The 17402-nt window shown below is 43.4% G+C and overlaps 1 protein-coding gene across 4 annotated transcripts in view; it reads left to right on the top strand.

The window, feature by feature from the left end:
• Window positions 1–230: 230 nt before the first annotated feature.
• The window catches only part of TAMM41 (TAM41 mitochondrial translocator assembly and maintenance homolog), a 55013-nt gene continuing 37841 nt past the window's right edge, over window positions 231–17402 (top strand). For 2 of the 4 annotated variants that reach the window (XR_010947171.1, XM_067755492.1), the window contains exons 1-4: window positions 231–610; window positions 3053–3235; window positions 5623–5715; window positions 12692–12842. Coding sequence is in view for 3 of the 4 variants with exons in the window: in XM_067755492.1 (XP_067611593.1) it covers window positions 476–610; window positions 3053–3235; window positions 5623–5715; window positions 12692–12842 (562 nt within the window). In the remaining variant the exon portion in view is untranslated. Of the gene's footprint in view, window positions 611–1339; window positions 1382–3052; window positions 3236–5119; window positions 5486–5622; window positions 5716–12691; window positions 12843–17402 lie in introns of those variants that run through there. The other 2 variants (XM_067755493.1, XM_067755494.1) reach the window with 2 other exon arrangements.

Genomic DNA, 17402 nt, shown 5'->3' with positions numbered 1-17402 from the left:
GTCACTTATTAAAGTGTGGTTTGAGGCGAGACCAAAAGAGAACTTTTAAGGTTGAAAAGCAGTTCAGTCAGCTGTTACATTCCCCCACTCATGTTCAGGTCACTGTCCCAGGCTGCCAGCCTGCAGTGCGGTCCTCCGACCACCAGGGATCTCTGCGAAGGCCTCGCGTCCCCGCTCGCGAGCGAGCGCCTGCTCTTACTCTTGCGCCTTCGGAGCACTTGTGCGTGCAGGAGGCGTGGCCCAGGGTGGGCGCTAGACAGGCCAGGCAGACGCCTACCCGGTTACCTGTTGGGTTCGTACCAGCCTCGTGTCTGACTGGTCTGCAGCCCCGAGTCCTTGCCGGGTCTTCCACTCCCCGCCCCCGGCTCCAGCCTTCTCCCGTCTGGGCCGGTCCCCGGCTTCCATCTCCCCCCCTCAGCGGGTACTCGTTCCCCGCCTGCTGCCCTCCACGGGTCCCTGTCAGAGCCCCGGCCCCATGGCTCTGCAGGCTTTGCAGAGCTCGGGGGTGGCCTTTCGCAAGATCCTGTGTCACTTCCCCGAGGAGCTGAGCCTGGCTTTCGCCTACGGCTCGGGGGTGTACCGCCAGGCGGGGCCCAGCTCAGACCAGAAGGTGAGCCCGGGTCGGCCCCACGCCGGGAATGTTCTCACGAGTTCCCTTTGCCTTCGGTCCCTCCAGAGCCGTAGAGCTACCTGTTTGCCCTGCGCACTCCACGTATCAACTGGCAAAGTAGAAGCCGTACAAAAGTGCTCTTAGTAGAACGACAGCGTCAGCTGAGTTTTGAAGGATACGTAGGAGTCAGCTTAGGTCTAGAGCGGGAGGTGCAATCATGCGGAGGGAAGAGCTGATGCGGGGACAAGATGGAAGAAAGGAAGAGAAATATTTGCCAGGAGCTAGTTCAGTGTTCCCAGCCTCGGCTGAACATTGGAGTTTTCTGGGAAGCTTAAAAAAATACTGATATCTGGGTTCCAACTGCGGAGATTGAGATTTAATTGGTCTGAGATGAGCCTGGGCTTCAGGAATTTTAAAAACTTACCAGGTGATTCCACTACGCAGCCAAGCTTGAGAATCACGTCTCTGGTTGTAGGAGAAAATACAAAATGATTCTCCTGACTTTGGGAAGCTGACGGAGTGATTGTAGGGTCAGGGCATGTGCAGTGACGTTAACTGACCGCAGAGTTAGTGATGAGCAGTATATTTGCCCCTGCTCAGGACGTGTAACAGGAGTCTGTTTAAGGCTACGCATTGTTCTCTTCAGAGTTGGCTGAGCACAGCAGTAATGAGGGTACGGTTTTCCTTGTGATTGCAGTTTTTTTTTTTTTCTTCACCTTTGCTTCCAAGGTGGCGACAAGATTCAAGACATAGCAGACAAGTGGCAGGCAGGTATTTTCCATTTAAATGAGGCTTTTAATTGACTTTGATACAGCTTTTGAGCTCTTGCTGAATTAATGTAAAAGGAGCGGGAGTCTAGATGGAGATGTTTTCTGTCTGTACAGCTCGTGTTCTGGACTGGGTTTCTTTAATAAATGAAGGAAATGGTAGTGTGCAGTTTGCAATAGGGCCTCGTGGATTTGCACACCTGCCTGTAATCTTTCAGTTAACCTTCGTCTCTTCGCTTCCTGGTGAGGCCGTCTGTACTGTTGCTTGGATTTCCTGTTTCCCACCTATACTAGTATTTAAGTAATAGTTTTCTTTAAATTGAGAGCATATGAGAAATTACAGATGTGGGGCATATAGGTTGGGCAACCTAATTGTAGTTTGCAATAGGCTAGTTATTTTCTTGTAACATAAATTAACATAAAGTTTTAAAAAAACGTGTCCACCCCAAATCTTAAGTGTCACCACTGGTTTGTGGATCACACTGTGGGAAACTCAGAACAGGCCTTGGCCTCCTGATTCTATCGCCGCCTCTTCATTTTCCTGTGTAAATTTTCCTTTGAGCAGACCTGGAATTCCCTCCAAGAAAAGGTCCTTCATTTTCCCTCACCTTCATTCCCTACAAGTTAACAAGTAAACTCCAGCACCTAAGTCTCTCCCAGATGAGCCCCTGCCCTCAGTGCCTTAGTGGCAGTTAGCCTCGTGTGGTGTTCCATCCTTTAGTCTCTCCTCCTCCCTTTCTACTGCAGGAACATTAGCATGGTAACCAGCCTCCCCCTCTGGTCCCATCTCCCGCCACTCCCCTGCCTGCGTCGCATTCCAGTCCTACCAGCTCTCATCTCCACAAGAGTGTTTTCCTCTAACAGTACTCCCTCCCTTCCTCAGGCCTCCTAGTACTTCACCAAGCCTACTGAACTCTTGCACATTCTTTTAAGACTCAGACTTATCAGAGTCTGGAAGGATATAAACCTGTAGGAAAATTCCTCCTTCTCTGACCCCACTCTGAGTGAAGTTAGTGCATTTTGTGTTCTACCAAGTTTTTGCTAGCAACCTGTCTATTCTCCCCAGTAGACTTTGAGGTCTTTACCTCTATCCCAGGACCTATCAGAGCTCATCGTAGGTGCTCAGTGAGGGGTTGGCAAATGGGTGAGAGTTAAAATAACTTATTTCCCTTTACATAACACTTTATAGAGCTTGTCCACATGGTGTTATTTGATCTGGGAGAAAAGTAGAGCACGTTTAACTAGATTTAGATGAAAGACAGTGTGGCCAAGTGGTCCAGCACAGAATTTGGGACCAGATTATGTCTGTCACTCAGTAGCCATGTGTCCTTGGGCAAGGAACTTACTCTGTGCCTTGGTTTTCCTTTCCTATAAAAATGGGATAATGACAGTACCTACCTTGTAGGATTGTTTTGAGGCTAAAAAGAGTTACTATATGTATAATATATAAAGTGTTTAAAAGAGGTCTGGAACATCACTTCAATAAGTGTTACTGTTATTATGTGAGTTGACAAAAACGAAGCTCAGATTGGTTCCAGAGACTTGCTTAAGTTTCTGATGACAGCCCTGGGTCGGCTGTTAATCACAGCAGCATAGAGTCTTAGAGCTTTCCACTCTGCCTAGGTGCCTTTCTAGGAATTAAAACTAAAATTATTCTCTTTTCTTCACCTCCCAGAACGCCATGCTGGACTTCGTGTTCACAGTTGATGACCCTGTTGCATGGCATTCAAAAAACCTGAAGAAAAATTGGAACCATTACTCGTTCCTAAAAGTTTTGGGGCCCAGGTTTATCACCACTGTCCAGAATAACTACGGTGCCGGGGTTTACTACAACCCATTGATCATGTGTGATGGGAGGGTAAGTGACTGCGGGCCTTTGTCTTAACTTGGGTGGTTATTAACCTTTGTTAATAGAATACCAGCTAAATAGATGTGTTCTTACAGTTAGGAAATGTTCACACTTTTGCTGGATGAAGGTGGTGAATGTGACTGTTTTTATTTTTTGCCTTTGGCCAAATTTTTTTGGTTCTCAAATTTTAGTGTGCATCAGAATCACCTGGAGTGCCTGTAGGACGCACAGATTGCTGGTTCCCACCCCCAGAGTTCCTGATTCAGTAGGTCTGGGGTAAGGGTTTGAGGATTTGCATTTTTTAAAAACTGAGTGGTAATTGTCATATAACATTGTAGTAGTTTTAGGTGTGCAACGTAATGATTTGAGATATATATATATATATATATATATATATATATATATATATATATATAGTGAGATGATTACCCACAGTAAGTCTAGGTAACATCCATCACCACATGTATTTACAATTGTTTTTTTTTCTGGTGATGAGAACTTTTAAGCTTTACTCTCTTAGCAACAAAGATTTGCATTTCTAACAAGCTTTCAAATGTTGCTCATGCTACTGGTCTGAAACAAACTTTGAGAGCCACTGGTTTGGGCAGTGGGAGGAATAGGCGGACCCACTGTGGATCAGGGTGGAAATTAATCTTATCTACATACAGAGGGGCAGACACTCCCAGAAAGAAGTTGGAAGTGGAGAGGGTATCATAGGCGAGGGTTTCATAGGTAGATGGGAGCATATGGTGCCTCTTGTTGCCATCGGGTGGGTGGAATTTGATGAGGGGTATTGGAGAGCAGGTGAGAACCCCGATCCCAGCAGAGGGTTGTGTGACAGCAGGAACCCTGCCCAGCCGTCTTTCATATGGAGGGCCCAGGCTCTAAAAGGGCTTCACGGAACTAGGCAGGACCCCAGTCTGAGAGGACCAATGGGGAACTGAGTCAGATGCCTCCTAGAGGTCAGCTGGGCTGAGGGTGACTCTGCTGTGCCAGCTTTGCTCCATGCTGCTGATGGCTTAGAGCAGTCATCCTTTGATGTGCAGACGAGTCACCTGAGGCTCCTTTTGAAATGCAGATTCTGATTCATTTGGTCTGGAATGGAGCCTGGTATTCTGCATCTGGTGATGCTGGTGCTACTGGTCAATGGACCACACTTTGAAGGGCAGGAGGTTGGAGTACTGACTTGAGAAGGATTTTGAAGACCTATCTGAACGTGGCAGGAACGAGTGCTGTGGTTGATTGGTGACGTCTTTGGGCCATACATTTACTTTTCTGGTTAAGGTCCCACCCGACACCACCTGTGGTTCGCAGATGAGGAAACCAAGGTTCACAGAGAGGAAATGACCTCCCTAAGGTCTTGCAGCTAGTTAGTGACAGGCCCCTGTGATGTTCCCATTACCTCTCAGCTGTTACGCACCTGCAGCAAGAAGGGCTGTCTGCAATACTGCGGCCAGAGTGGAGGGAAGAAGGTTATTCAGCACAACGTTGCACATCCACTCTAGTCCTGCCAGACGCGTAGCTGTGTTCTTTCTCCATATTAATATTATGCTGAGCCGATCTGTAATTAGTAGTTTCAAATCATATTACAAGCTCCAGTAACCCAATGTTTGGGCATAATTATGTGCCAAAGGGACTGTACTTTTTAATTGAAATTCTTTAGCTACTTTTTAGATATCTGCAGCCTGAGAAGGCTGTTTGGGTACTGAAGTTCAGTGAAGTGAGTCTGAAGATATTTGTTGAAGCAAATGGGATTTCATAACCTGGAACAACTGCATTCAGGGTTTGTGTGAATTACTATTGAAGTGAGCTTGACCATAATTCCATGTGTTCAGCACTGATAAAGAGGTTTTATTTTTGAATGTTGCTTTGTGATTATAAAAGTGTTTGAAATAGCCTATAGTGAAAGAGAACTTCACCATGTAAAGGATGTCAGTGAAAACGTTAAAGAAAATTTCTTGTGCTTTGTCGTGAAGCAAACATTGGAAGCCCAGACTGAAATTCGGGGACCTGGTTTAACTCTGCTATATGTGGTACCATCTTGGGCACATCATCTGTTCTCTCCGAGCTTCAGGTTTCTTATTTCTCAAGTGAGAAACGTGAACTATGTTATCACTTCTTGAAGTGTCTGTGGTGAAGGACCGTCACGAGAGCCTGAGTTAAAACAGTGGTCACTTCACCTCGAATACCTGAGGAAACACACAGTCTTGGAAACTAATCCTTTGCAGAAGGTTTTGTGGAGATGTGTATTTTTACAAGGTAGGCAGTTTGAGTGGCTTTGGAAATGGAGCTTCTGCTCTGGTCAGAAATTCATTTTATTTCTTTACGTTTTGTACTTGCATAAGCATCAGTGTGGTATTTTGCTATTTTTCATGCCCATTTCTTTTCTTTTCCAGCTTATCAAATATGGCATTATTAGCACTAGTGTTTTGATTGAAGATCTCCTCAACTGGAATAACTTATACATTGCTGGACGACTCCAAAAACCGGTGAGTGAGTGTTTTATTAGGGACGTCTCTCCTCTCTGAACCTCACCTTCCTTTAATCTTTGTGATTGCAATGACGTAGAAATGAGTTTCACACTCCTTTCCCTCCCTACAGAACTTGTTGCCAGACAGTATCCAGGTATTACCCACACTGCTCCCTCCCTCCCTCTCAAGATTCTCCAGTTGTCTGAATGCATCAGGTTCAGAGTCAGTCCGTTTGGCTGGGGAGGATGGCAGAAGAGGTGTCCAGTGCCTTGGCGGAGCCTCGGTCGGCCTCCCCAGATCGCCACCTCTTCTGGAATGCAAGTGCCATGGGGCACTGTTTGTCCAGTGCTTTGTCCCAACAGTGCCTGGGACGATGCCTGGCTTGTAGTACGCATTCAGCAAGTGTTTGTTGAATAAATGAATGAGGCAGGTCATCATTCTGAGGCTAGTGGACTCTGTTCCCCTTTATTCTCCTCCTCAGGCCCTACCCTCATTTGCGACGTTGCTGGAGGAGGCTGTAGGGGCAGGCTTCTCCGGCTTTACTAGAAATGGAAACAAACAGAAAACAGGAAAAAAGTCGAGAGGACTTGAACTTTTGACTCGCATTCACAAATAATCAGGTTTCCTCTTTTTTCCAGTTGTATAGTCTGTTTTCTGAGAAGGGGTATTTTCGTAGTTTAAGAACTATTTGAGGACTTCCCTGGTGGTCCAGTGGTAAAGAATTCGCCTTCCAATGAAGGGGGCTCAGGTTCGATCCCTGATCGGGGAACTAAGATCCCACATGCCGCAGGGCAACTAAGCCCACTTGCCACAACTTTTGAGCTCGCGCACCTCAACAAGAGAGCCTGCGTGCTGCAAACTACAGAGTCCACACGCTCTGGAGCCCGCACTCCACAACTAGAGAGAGAAAACCCGCATGCCACAACTAGAGAGAAGCCTGCACACTGCAATGAAAGATCCTGCATGCCGCAGTGAGGATCCCACGTGCCACAACTAAGACCCAGTGCAGCCAAAAAAATTTAAAAAATAAAATTAAAAAAAGAAAAAACTAGTCGCAGTTGTCTGCGACTGCCTCCAGTTTCCCTTTCCCGCAGAAATCACGGCTAACTGGAGAATTCTTAGGATAACTAGACAGTTGCTAATCTCCCAGCAAGGAAGAATTTTCTCTGTGCTGTCAGAGGGTCTTAGGTCCCAAAGAGGGTTCAGGAATTATTCCCAAATGCCTCTCATGGGTGACTATGCTGCTCCTTTTTTGTCAGCTATGGCAAGAAATTAGAGAAATTTATACAGTCCTATCTTGCTTGGTTGTGTCATAAAATCTCTGTTGATATATGTGGGAGGTTCAGATTCTCTTGCCTTGTATCTGGGCTTAAAATTTAACAGTGTAGGTCATTAAGACATACAGAAGCATTTGATCAGGGTGATAGTTACATGGGTACATCCATGTGTAAAAATTTGTCAAGCCGTGCTGATTAGATTTCTTTGCTTTACTGTATATAATTTTTACTTCACTAAAAACACATTTTAAGTCTGGAAACAATAGGTTACTGATTTAATTTCATATTTATGTAGATGAATTTCTCATTTCTAGGCTGGATAACTAGTAAGCCTCATAATTAAGCAAATAAATGTAATTGGAAATTTGTAAATATTCCTTTTCTTTCCAAGTTTCTTTTTAAATATACAAAATATGTAGTTTGATGGGACGATTAATAAACGTGGAATTAGAAGCCTTGGGCCTTATTCATTCCTGCTACTTATTAGCTGTTTATGTGATCTTAGGCAAGTTGTTTTACCTTTCTGGACCTCAGGTAGTTTCTCTGTAGAATGGGAGTAGCAATCCTTGCCCTGCCTACTTCACAAAGGTGTTGAAAATTGGAAGCAGAATGGTAATGCTGGAAAGGACACAGGTGTTTTAGAATCAGACAGATCTGGGGTTTGGGTCCCAGCTGTAACACTCCCCAGCTGTGTGACCCTGCACCAGTGACTTAATCTCCCTGGGCCTTGTGACACCCTCACCTGGGGACAAGGCCAGTGACACCGACCTCAAAAGGTGTTTGAGAAATGCCTAGATCTAAAATGTCTGGCATCTACTAGACACTCAGGAAACAATCTTTCTCTTCTCTCTGTCCTTGCCTGTCTCAGAGTTATTTTGAGATAAAATGAGATATTGAATGTGATATTATTCTCTGTACTATGTTTTGTGCTTGGAATAGTTCAAGTTTTTTTAGAAATAGGCTGTAGAAAACTATAATGCCATGAAATCTCAGAATGTAAACACTGGAAATGACCTCACATTTCATCTAAATGTCATGTATCCTAAAAAGATTAAAACATCAATTCAAGGCAGGTAGTGACAGATACACTTATCATACAAAACTGCATTTCTCAGCTAACTTGGAGAAGAAAACGTTCTTTGTAACAGTGACTGCCCCTCCGACTTATTAAGAAGCTTCTAGCACAAGAAAATTAAACAATCTTAAAAACCATTTGAGGTGTTGAACATGACACGATTTTAAAAAATCAAAAATCATAAATGGGTGAATTAACTCTTCCACCCACACCTGCCTCCAGTTTCCCTTTGCCGCAGAAATCACGGTTAACTGGAGAATTCTTAGGATAACTATCTTTAAACTATTTTTACCTCTAGGTGGCAGCAAATATTAATCAAACTCCATGAAACAAATCCGATGAAAAGAAAGGGTTGGTAGCATTTTGGACAAAAATAATGGGTGGCTGTCTTAAGAAAGAATTGTGAGAATGAGTGTGAATTTTTTGTTTCTATGTGTTTTAAAACGAGTTACATTAAATTATATTGTCTAAAGCTCTAAAATTATCTTCCATATTGCAAATAGAGTAGAATTTCTCAGTCACTAGCAATTTAAGTCTTTAAAAGGAATATGCAGAGGATATATGGGAACTCTCTGTACTTTCCATTTGGTTTTGCTGTGGACCTTAACCTGCTCTAAAACATAAAGTTTACTATCAAAAAATATATATAAAGGAGTACTTGGCTTAAAAAGATGGACATTTCTGGAAAAAGTTGAGTGCAAATTAAATTTCTATCAGACTTTACCATTACCTTACCTCATAATTGAGGAGATAACCCATTTTTACTTCTAGTGCAGCTTTAAGTTTGAGTTATTTACCAGTCAGTTTTCCAAGTCAAGAAACATGAAAAGTATTTAATAGAACCTTGTTGTGGCCAATCTTTTTTTAAGTCAGAAGAAGTCTAAAGTAGTATTTTCACTTCTGTAATTTATTTAATGTAAGTTGGATTTTTGTATTTCACGTTGTTTTGTATTTCATGTATAGATAACATGGCTTGAATTTTTAAAGCATTCACGTTGGCAAACAATGGTATTTTGCCACCTTGTTAAGAGGATTTTAATTTATTTTAATGTATTCATTCCAATATATTTTCTCTTTTACTTGCTAGTCATATAGCTTTTTATAACAGGTTTACTGAGATATAGTCACATAGCATATAATTCAGCCCTTTAAAGTGTACAATTCAGTGGTTGTTGGTATATTCACAGTTCGCAAGCATCACCATATTGTAACTTTGTTGATTTACTTTCTTGTAGATAGTAAAATCCCAGCGGTATAAAAGGTCCCTGAATGGGACTTGGAAAGCCCAGCTTACTATCTTGGCTCTGCCCGGCTGAGAGCAAATCTTTGGACTTCTAGCCTTGGAAATGAAAAGATTAAGCCATTCATTTACTTATTCAAAAGACAACTAAATTTTTTTCTCTGTGCATGCCAAACGAATTTTTTTTAAAAAATCACCACATTGCTAGCCTCAAGAGCCCACAATCCAACAGGTAGATGATAAGGTTTTTTTTAATTCAGCTCAAATGTTCACTATTTCTTTTTGGTCCTCCAGCAAAAATTAGCCTTTCTGTTCATTTGGAATGGAAAACTACTGCGGGAAGTGTCATTTGCTTAATGGTCGAGTATTTGAACACTGAGGTAGGACTGTGTTCTTTGTGACTATAACTTCACTCTTTGCAATTCAAGCTCTGTCTCCATGTGACTATTATAGAGGAGACCACATGTGACTTTCTCTTTTTTTCTATCTTGAAAGGTACTCACAAATCTCTCAAGTTGGGCTTTTGAAAGTCCCTTCAAGTGTTGCCCCTTCCTCTCTCCAGTAAAGATTTTCCCCTTGGCAGTAGTGCTAATGCTATATCTGTGGTTCAGTTCGGGGCATTCCCAGTAAGATACAAACAGCTATTCACAAATCTGAGGACTTTCTTTTTTTCCCAGGCCTCTCTGGCAGTGTCCCAAGGGTTCACTGGCTTTTCACTCTGAACAACAAATAACAGTGCTTCTGAGACAAGTTGCTAGTTCACCTTACACTGGAGAACCAGATCAGCACAGTAGCAGAGTCTTCTGAACTGACATTTTTCCTTTGAGTACGGATGATTTTATTTTCACTCTCTTAACCTTAAGTAGCAAACAGACTGCCTTTTTTTTTTTTTAACAACCTCACGTAGACACTTTCTTGGAGAACAAGGGTATTTTATTGAAAAGGAAAATTTCCCCAGACTTTTTCCTTTGCATCTTTGTTAATAAAATAACTTCTGTTTTCATTGAGTTTCTGTAAAAAGTTCCCCCCACACACACACACACAGAAGAGGGTGAGGAATTATTGAGCAGGACCTGGTGAATGAGGATGAAAATAGGAATTTGGAAGTAAACAGGTTTCACAGGCTCACTTCACAAATCCTGGGTCCTGGTACGGTGTGCCACTGTTCCTCGTGGGGAGATCTTTTAACCCTCTGGGCCTCAGTTTCCCCATTAGTGAGATGAGGAGGTTGCCCTCCTAGATCCTTGATTCTGTATGGAGTATAAGGAGGGAACGTTATTCAAGGAATAGACATAGGAATTATAATAGGACCTTAAATTTTGTTTTAATCATCTTTCAAGATTAAAAGTTAACAACAGAATGCATGAGGATAACTCAAAATATTTAGATCTGGATTTGCCAAGTACAAGGGTGTTACCCTGATTTTTGCCATCAACTCATTATGCAACCTTGGGCAGATCATGCTGCTGGACTGCTTCTTGCTTTGACTATCTGCAGATGTTTGCAATAATACTGAACTCACCCAAGTGCTGCAAGCCTTAATTCAGGGCCATTAAGTCCTTGTAATTATGAGGGAGGAGGTGGTAGTATGGAATTAAGTGGCTTACCTATCACATGAGAGGTTTGTATGTTATAAATATTCCCTTAAAAAAAAGTAGGGACAAAAGGTAAAAGACAGATTTTAGGTTCTTAAGCCAGATTTATAAAATAGTTATGTTTTCTAATATTGCTTTTCACAATTAATAAAAAAAATTAGAGAAGAAACTATACTTGGGGATATACATCATTCCTGTCTTTCCTTGCTATCTAATAAAATTTTAGTTTGGAGTTTCTCATACTGTATGTGTCTTTTATGTGCCATCTGAATTTTGTCAGAAATTATCTATATTTGATAAATAAAAGGCAATTTAAGCCCTACTTTCTAGAACATGAGAAAAATGTGGTGACAGCACTAAATGATTTAGAGATGGTGGTTACATTTCAGATACATGGGTGTCCTTATTAGGGATTTCTAGATCCTTCACTTGTTGAGAAAATCAGTCAGAAGCAACATGATAGTTTAAGATTATGTCAGGAGTGCAAATTGGCACAATTGCTACAAAGAGCGATTTGGCAATTCTAGTTCAAAGTAATTATACACCTTAGAGCAGTGGTTCTCAAAATGTGGACCCTGGGCCAGCAGCATCAACGTTACCTGGGAACCTGTTAGAAATGTACATTTTCAGGCCCTAGCCAGGCCTACTGAGTCAGAAACACTGGAGGATGGGCCTAATAATATGTGGGGTTTTTTTTGGCTGCGTTGGGTCTTTGTTGCTGCGCATGGGCTTTCTCTAGTTGTGGTGCACAGGCTTCTCATTGCGGTGGCTTCTCGTTGTGGAGCACGGGCTCTAGGCGCGCGGGCTTCAATAGTTGCGGCATGCGGGCTCTGGAGCGCAGGCTCAGTATTTGTGGCACACAGGCTTAGTTGCTCCGTGGCATGTGGGATCTTCCCGGACCAGGGATCAAACCCATGTCCCTTGCATTGGTAGGCAGATTCTTAAGTACTGCGCCCTCAGGAAAGTCCCATAATATGTATTTTAACAAGCCCTGCAGGAGATTCTGACGCTTACTAAAGGTGAGAACCCCTGGCTCAGAAAAACGCTTGCGTGTGCAACAAGAAACACACAAGGAATCTCACTTCAGCTGCGGCTTCAGATGAAACATCTCATTTAATCTTCCCAGCAACCTTATAAGCTTGGTTCGGTTATTAACCCTGTTTTACTGATAAGGAATGATGCCCATAGTCAAAGAGCTAGTAAGAGATGGAGCTAGGACTTGAACACATTCTCTGAACTGCAGTGCAGTCTTTAAAACCAATCTGAACACACTGGAGCAATTTGTATCTTGATGGATTGGGAGAAGTCAAAGACAGCAGATTCTACTGTAGCTAATTTTCTTTCCCTTTTCCTTAGTCACATTCAAAATCAGTTCAAAATAGAGCATGACCTGCTTAGGTTATGTATGGTTAAGAACAGAGGTGAGTTCTAAATAAAGAAGTAAAATGCCTTTTTCCACCATAAAATTAAGTGAAGAACAGTGAGATTAAAAAATAAAAAAATACTAAATTTCCCAAAGGTCATTTATTCCATTTTGTGCTGACTTCTTTTTCAAAACTCATGTTGAATTTCCTCATTTAAGAACAATATTTGTTTTTCTTTCCTATGTCACGAGTTCTCTGATTTGGGCTTAAAACAGGAGACTCTGGAATTGCTTATTAGAATAATAAATATTTCATGTCAACTGGCCTAACTCAAAGATCATCAGGGCTAAGTGTTTAGGACAGTTCCAGTGTATGTATAAACACATAGATTGGGCAGTACTCCACTTCTGGAATTTTTCTTCTGAATGTTCTGCTTTTTCCAGGTGAAAATCGTAGCAATGAATGAGAACGTCGCTCTCAGGTCGGCCCTGGATAAAAATCTGAAGAGTGCCGTGACTGCTGCTTTCCTCATGCTCCCCGAAAGCTTTTCTGAGGAAGACCTGTTTATAGAGATTGCCAGACTCTCATATTCAGGTCAGTAGGTTTCATGCCTGTACTTTCTACAGGAAGGAGATTCGCTGTTGGAAGACCGTGCAGGCCAGACACCCCGCCCCTCGCCCTGCACTGGAGCTGCAGCAGCCGAGGCTGGAATCCCACCACCTCTTTGAAGGTCGAGGCAGGAGTTCTTTGATTTGCCTCCTTGCCCCCAGGGTCTCTTCCTTTCCACTTCTCTACATAGGGTCACCTTTTTGTTGTTGTTATTGTTCAATTTTATTTTGAAACAATTTCAAAGGTACAGAGAAGTTTCAGTAATGATCCAGAAAACTGCCATGTGCCCTTTCCCCAGAAATGTTTCACCACACTTGTTTTATCACTCTGTATCCGTGGTTTTCCAAAGCTAGTGGGCAGCTGAATCCTCTGGAGGGCTTGTTAGAACAGACAAGACAGCTGACTTGCGAGGTCTGGGCTGGGGCCCGAGAATCTGTATATCAAGCAAGTTCCAGGTGATGCCTGGTGCTCCTCCAGGGATCTCACTTTGAGAACCACTGCTCCCTCTGTATGTGTAAATGCGCCATATTATATATATTTTTTCTGAACTACTAGAGAGTAGGTCACAGATATCGCGTCCCCTCTAGGCCAGATTCTTCAGTACGTGTTTCCTAAGAACAAGGACATTCTCTTACATAACCAGAGTACAGTCACCAAATTCAGGAAATTTAACATCAATATAGGACTTCTGTCAAATTGCTGATCCTTATTCCAGATGTTGTCAGTTGTCCCAATAATGTCCTTTATACTGTTTTTTTCCTTCAAGTACATGATCCAGTCAAGGATCATATATTGTACTTCGATGCCATGTCTCTCTTTTTTTTTTTTTGGTGGTACGCGGGCCTCTCACTGTTGTGGCCTCTCCCATTGCAGAGCACAGGCTCCGGATGCCGCAGTCTCCGGATGCCACCATGTCTCTTTTATCTTTTAATTTGTAATGTTTCCTCAGCCTTCCTTTGTCTTGCATGACATTCACACATTTGAAGTCTACAGACCAGTGATGTTGATGCCCTGACAAGCAGCGTTTTCTCCTTTCTAAGCGAACTCTGGGGAGACATTTGAAGGTGAGGCAAATACGCTGCTTCTTACTAAACTTGCCCTCCTAGTGTGAGTTTCCACTGATGGTCCTTGCTTGAGCCAGTCTTTACTATGATGGGCACAAAGTGGAGACTTGCCCACTCCGTCTTTCCTCACGTTAAAGAAAGCTTGCCCTCCTTCCCCAGTCATCTCTTTATTTATCTAAATATTAACTTCCTTTCCCCTTAAACCAGTTGTGCTCCTCAGAGATGTCAGGGCACAGGGGAGGCTGAGAGGGCGGATCCTGACCCCTCACCGCACCCCACTGATCTTTTTAATGTGTTAAGGGTCCATGTAAAACTCCATTTACAGAAAAGTAGCCTGCTACCTAAAAAATAGTTTGAAAACCACTATCTTAAATAAATATCGTCTTTCCCAACTTTTAAGTATGAGTCAAAGAACTCTGTACTCAAAAAATTGCAAAGCAGGCTTCCCTGGTGGCGCAGTGGTTGAGAGTCCGCCTGCTGATGCAGGGGACACGGGTTCCTGCCCCGGTCCGGGAAGATCCCACATGCCGCGGAGCGGCTGGGCCCGTGAGCCATGGCCGCTGAGCCTGCGCGTCCAGAGCCTGTGCTCCGCAACGGGAGAGGCCATACAGTGAGAGGCCCACGTACCGCAAAAAAAAAAAAAAAAAAAAAAAAAATTTCAAAGGCAGTTGACTCATTTTGTGAATCCCTGTACAGATAAGATTTCATGGAAACACAATGCTGAAAGAGACCTGAAAGGTCTTGTTCTTCAGTCTTTTTTCCAAAATGTGTGTGCTGTGACCACAGCTGTCATTGCAACACGGCCGAGAAAGGAGGTGGCATAACCTTGGTCTTGGTTGCTTCCAGCTTCTCATGGCAAAGGCAGGGGAGCAAGCGTGGCGTGGCTGCCTCCAGGGTGAACATGTGGGGAGGGCCTCTGGGTACCTCCCTCCCCACGCTCCCCTGTGAGACAGCGGGGACCAGAAGCCTTTTGTCGACTTCTGTGGGAGAAGATGCAGAGCCGTTCTCTGCTCTGCCCACGTTGTCAAGATCAGCATAGTGTTAGGTGGATTCCAGTTCTCTGTAAATTCAGAACACTGACTAAAGACATTTATCGAATCTTATCACTGCTCCCACCTATTTGCAGACTTTAAGTCGGCACTCAGGCTGCTCTCAGTCTTGAGCTGAGTTTTGCTCTGCCTCCTGGAAGGGCTGTGTCTTATGCTCCTGGTTTCTCCTGTTGTTCAGTAAACACTTGCTGATTCACAGCAGTATCATCCTCTGTTTCGCTTCTTCTATAATATTTATTAAGGGCTGCTGTATAGAGACACTGTTCCAGACACAGATAAGGAGGTCAGTAAGTAGGTAGATAGATGTGTAGGTAGGTGGATGGATCATTTATTCCTTTATTCCATTACTGAATCCTCGTACTACAGCCCTGTTTGTTCAACAGATGTGTGTTGTGTTGTGTGTCTTCCCTGTGGCACACACTGTGCTAGGCCTGGGTGCTCACTAGCAAGCGTGGCGCGAGTGAAACTCCTCGTGGAGTTTCTGGTCTTTTAGGGAGAGGCAGGCAGTAAAGAAGCAATAAGGCAGTTTGAGATCGCGCTAAGTGCCATGAAGAGAAGAAAATATATCAGGCTGAGGGTAAGGCTGTCTCACAGTGGGTAGCCCGGGAAGGCAGTCTGAGGTGGTGATACGGAGCGTAGGTGGAAATAGTGACAAGGAGCCGGCCCTGGGCTGTTGGGGGAAGAGCTGGCAGAGGAAGCGGGCTGCTCCCCACAGCCGGGTCTCGCACCTCGCTGTGTGTGACTCCAGCCCCTCGGCCTCCGGTCACTTCCGTTCCTCACCTTGCCGCTTCCTGTTATTTGTGATTGCTTAACCCAGATTTGGATCTGAGAATTTGGCCAAGTAGCCTGCATTACTCATTTCAAAGAGGTTGGCTTCTTTTTCCCGCAAAACTTAGGACACAATACTTGCCAATCCTCTCCAGGGGGACTACTTCCAACACTGTGTAGTCCCTACCTTATGAATGAGACATTTTCCAGAAAGTCTTCTGTAAGCCAGTTGTTTAGACTGGGGATATATTTTCCCATTGAAACAACACTGTATATGATGGTTGTTCCTCAGCCAGGACACAGTGTAATTAATGGTTACCTAGCCTATAATGTGATGGAACTATACGAGGAGAGTGCACATGGGGAAGGATCTAGGCCCTGCAGGCATGTGTCCTTCATAGGTATGAGACTTGCCCCAGGCGATGTGTTGAAAGGCAAGCTTTTCTACCTGCCTTTCTTAGGCTTCTGAGAACCCAGTATCCTTGAATTGATCAGATTCTATCCCTTGGGCAAACTACCTAAACCTCCCAAGCCCTCAGAATATTCCAGACTTCAAGTTACCCACCAATGTATTTTTATTTCCAACTTAGACATTTATTTTCCACCTGGTTCCAGTTGAGAGAGAGAATATGTTGTCCCTAACCTGTGAAATTCAACATTTCTCCCAGGCAGGGTCGGGAAGGACACAGAGAAAACAGTGTCTCCGTGTTATTGGACACGTTCCTGCCAGTAATTACTGGCAGAGGCAAGATCTGTCAGTATTGCTGGTAGTAATAATAACCCCTATATTTTATGCAGTATTTAAGGATCACTTTAACTGCCCTGGGGTCAGTATTTATGGCATTATTGTTATAAATGATGGTGAGAAAGGAGTAGGTGGATGATGAGAGCCTGCAAAATTGGGGAGGAGAAAGCTTTCTGATCCTTCAGTTATTCTTAGAAGTCAGCATTTAAGTAAACAAAAAGAAAACCAAGTGAACTTTAAAGGGCCACCTTGAACATTCTTATGGAAGTACAAACTATTAAATGACTAATTTTAGGTAATGATCCTGGTTGAATATTTATCAAGTGAATCAGCGCACCATAACATATGAAGAACTAAAGCTGCAGTTTCTGCTGTACAGAACTGCACAGTAATAAACGCATACAGCCATGGTGAGTCAGTGGTAGATTTAAAAAACAGCCCATGTGGAAAAGGCAGGGGAGTGTGAAAAGCATGGCTTGTTTAGGGAAGAAGGAGCAGATTGACGTGACTCAGGTCCATGGCTTATGGCAGGAGAAAGTCGCATTTTTTATTGTGTACCAGGAATGACTCCGAATACTTTTGATCTAATAACTAGCTTAATCCTCACCACAACCCTTTGATTGAGTGCTCTATTATTGTCGCCATTTAACAGGTGAGAACACCAAGGCCCAAATCTGTCTCAGGTCAGTTGTTTGGTAGATTAGTAGGTGGTGGAGCTGGAATCTTAGCCCACACTCTTAACCATTTAAATTCACTGCCTCTCTGGTATTTTGGAGAAGAGGTTAGGCCGGTGTTGGGCAGGGCACTGAATACAAAGTGAAGAGGTGGGAATTTCACAAGCGATACACAGCTAAGAGCCACAGAAGTTTTCAGGCATTGCAAGTTGGTCCAGGATTTGTTGTTTTGGAAAGATAATTTT

The sequence above is a fragment of the Pseudorca crassidens genome, chromosome 10 (assembly GCF_039906515.1).
Source record: "Pseudorca crassidens isolate mPseCra1 chromosome 10, mPseCra1.hap1, whole genome shotgun sequence".
NCBI classification, from domain to species: Eukaryota; Metazoa; Chordata; class Mammalia; order Artiodactyla; family Delphinidae; genus Pseudorca; species Pseudorca crassidens.
This window is presented reverse-complemented; position numbering and strand designations above follow the sequence as displayed.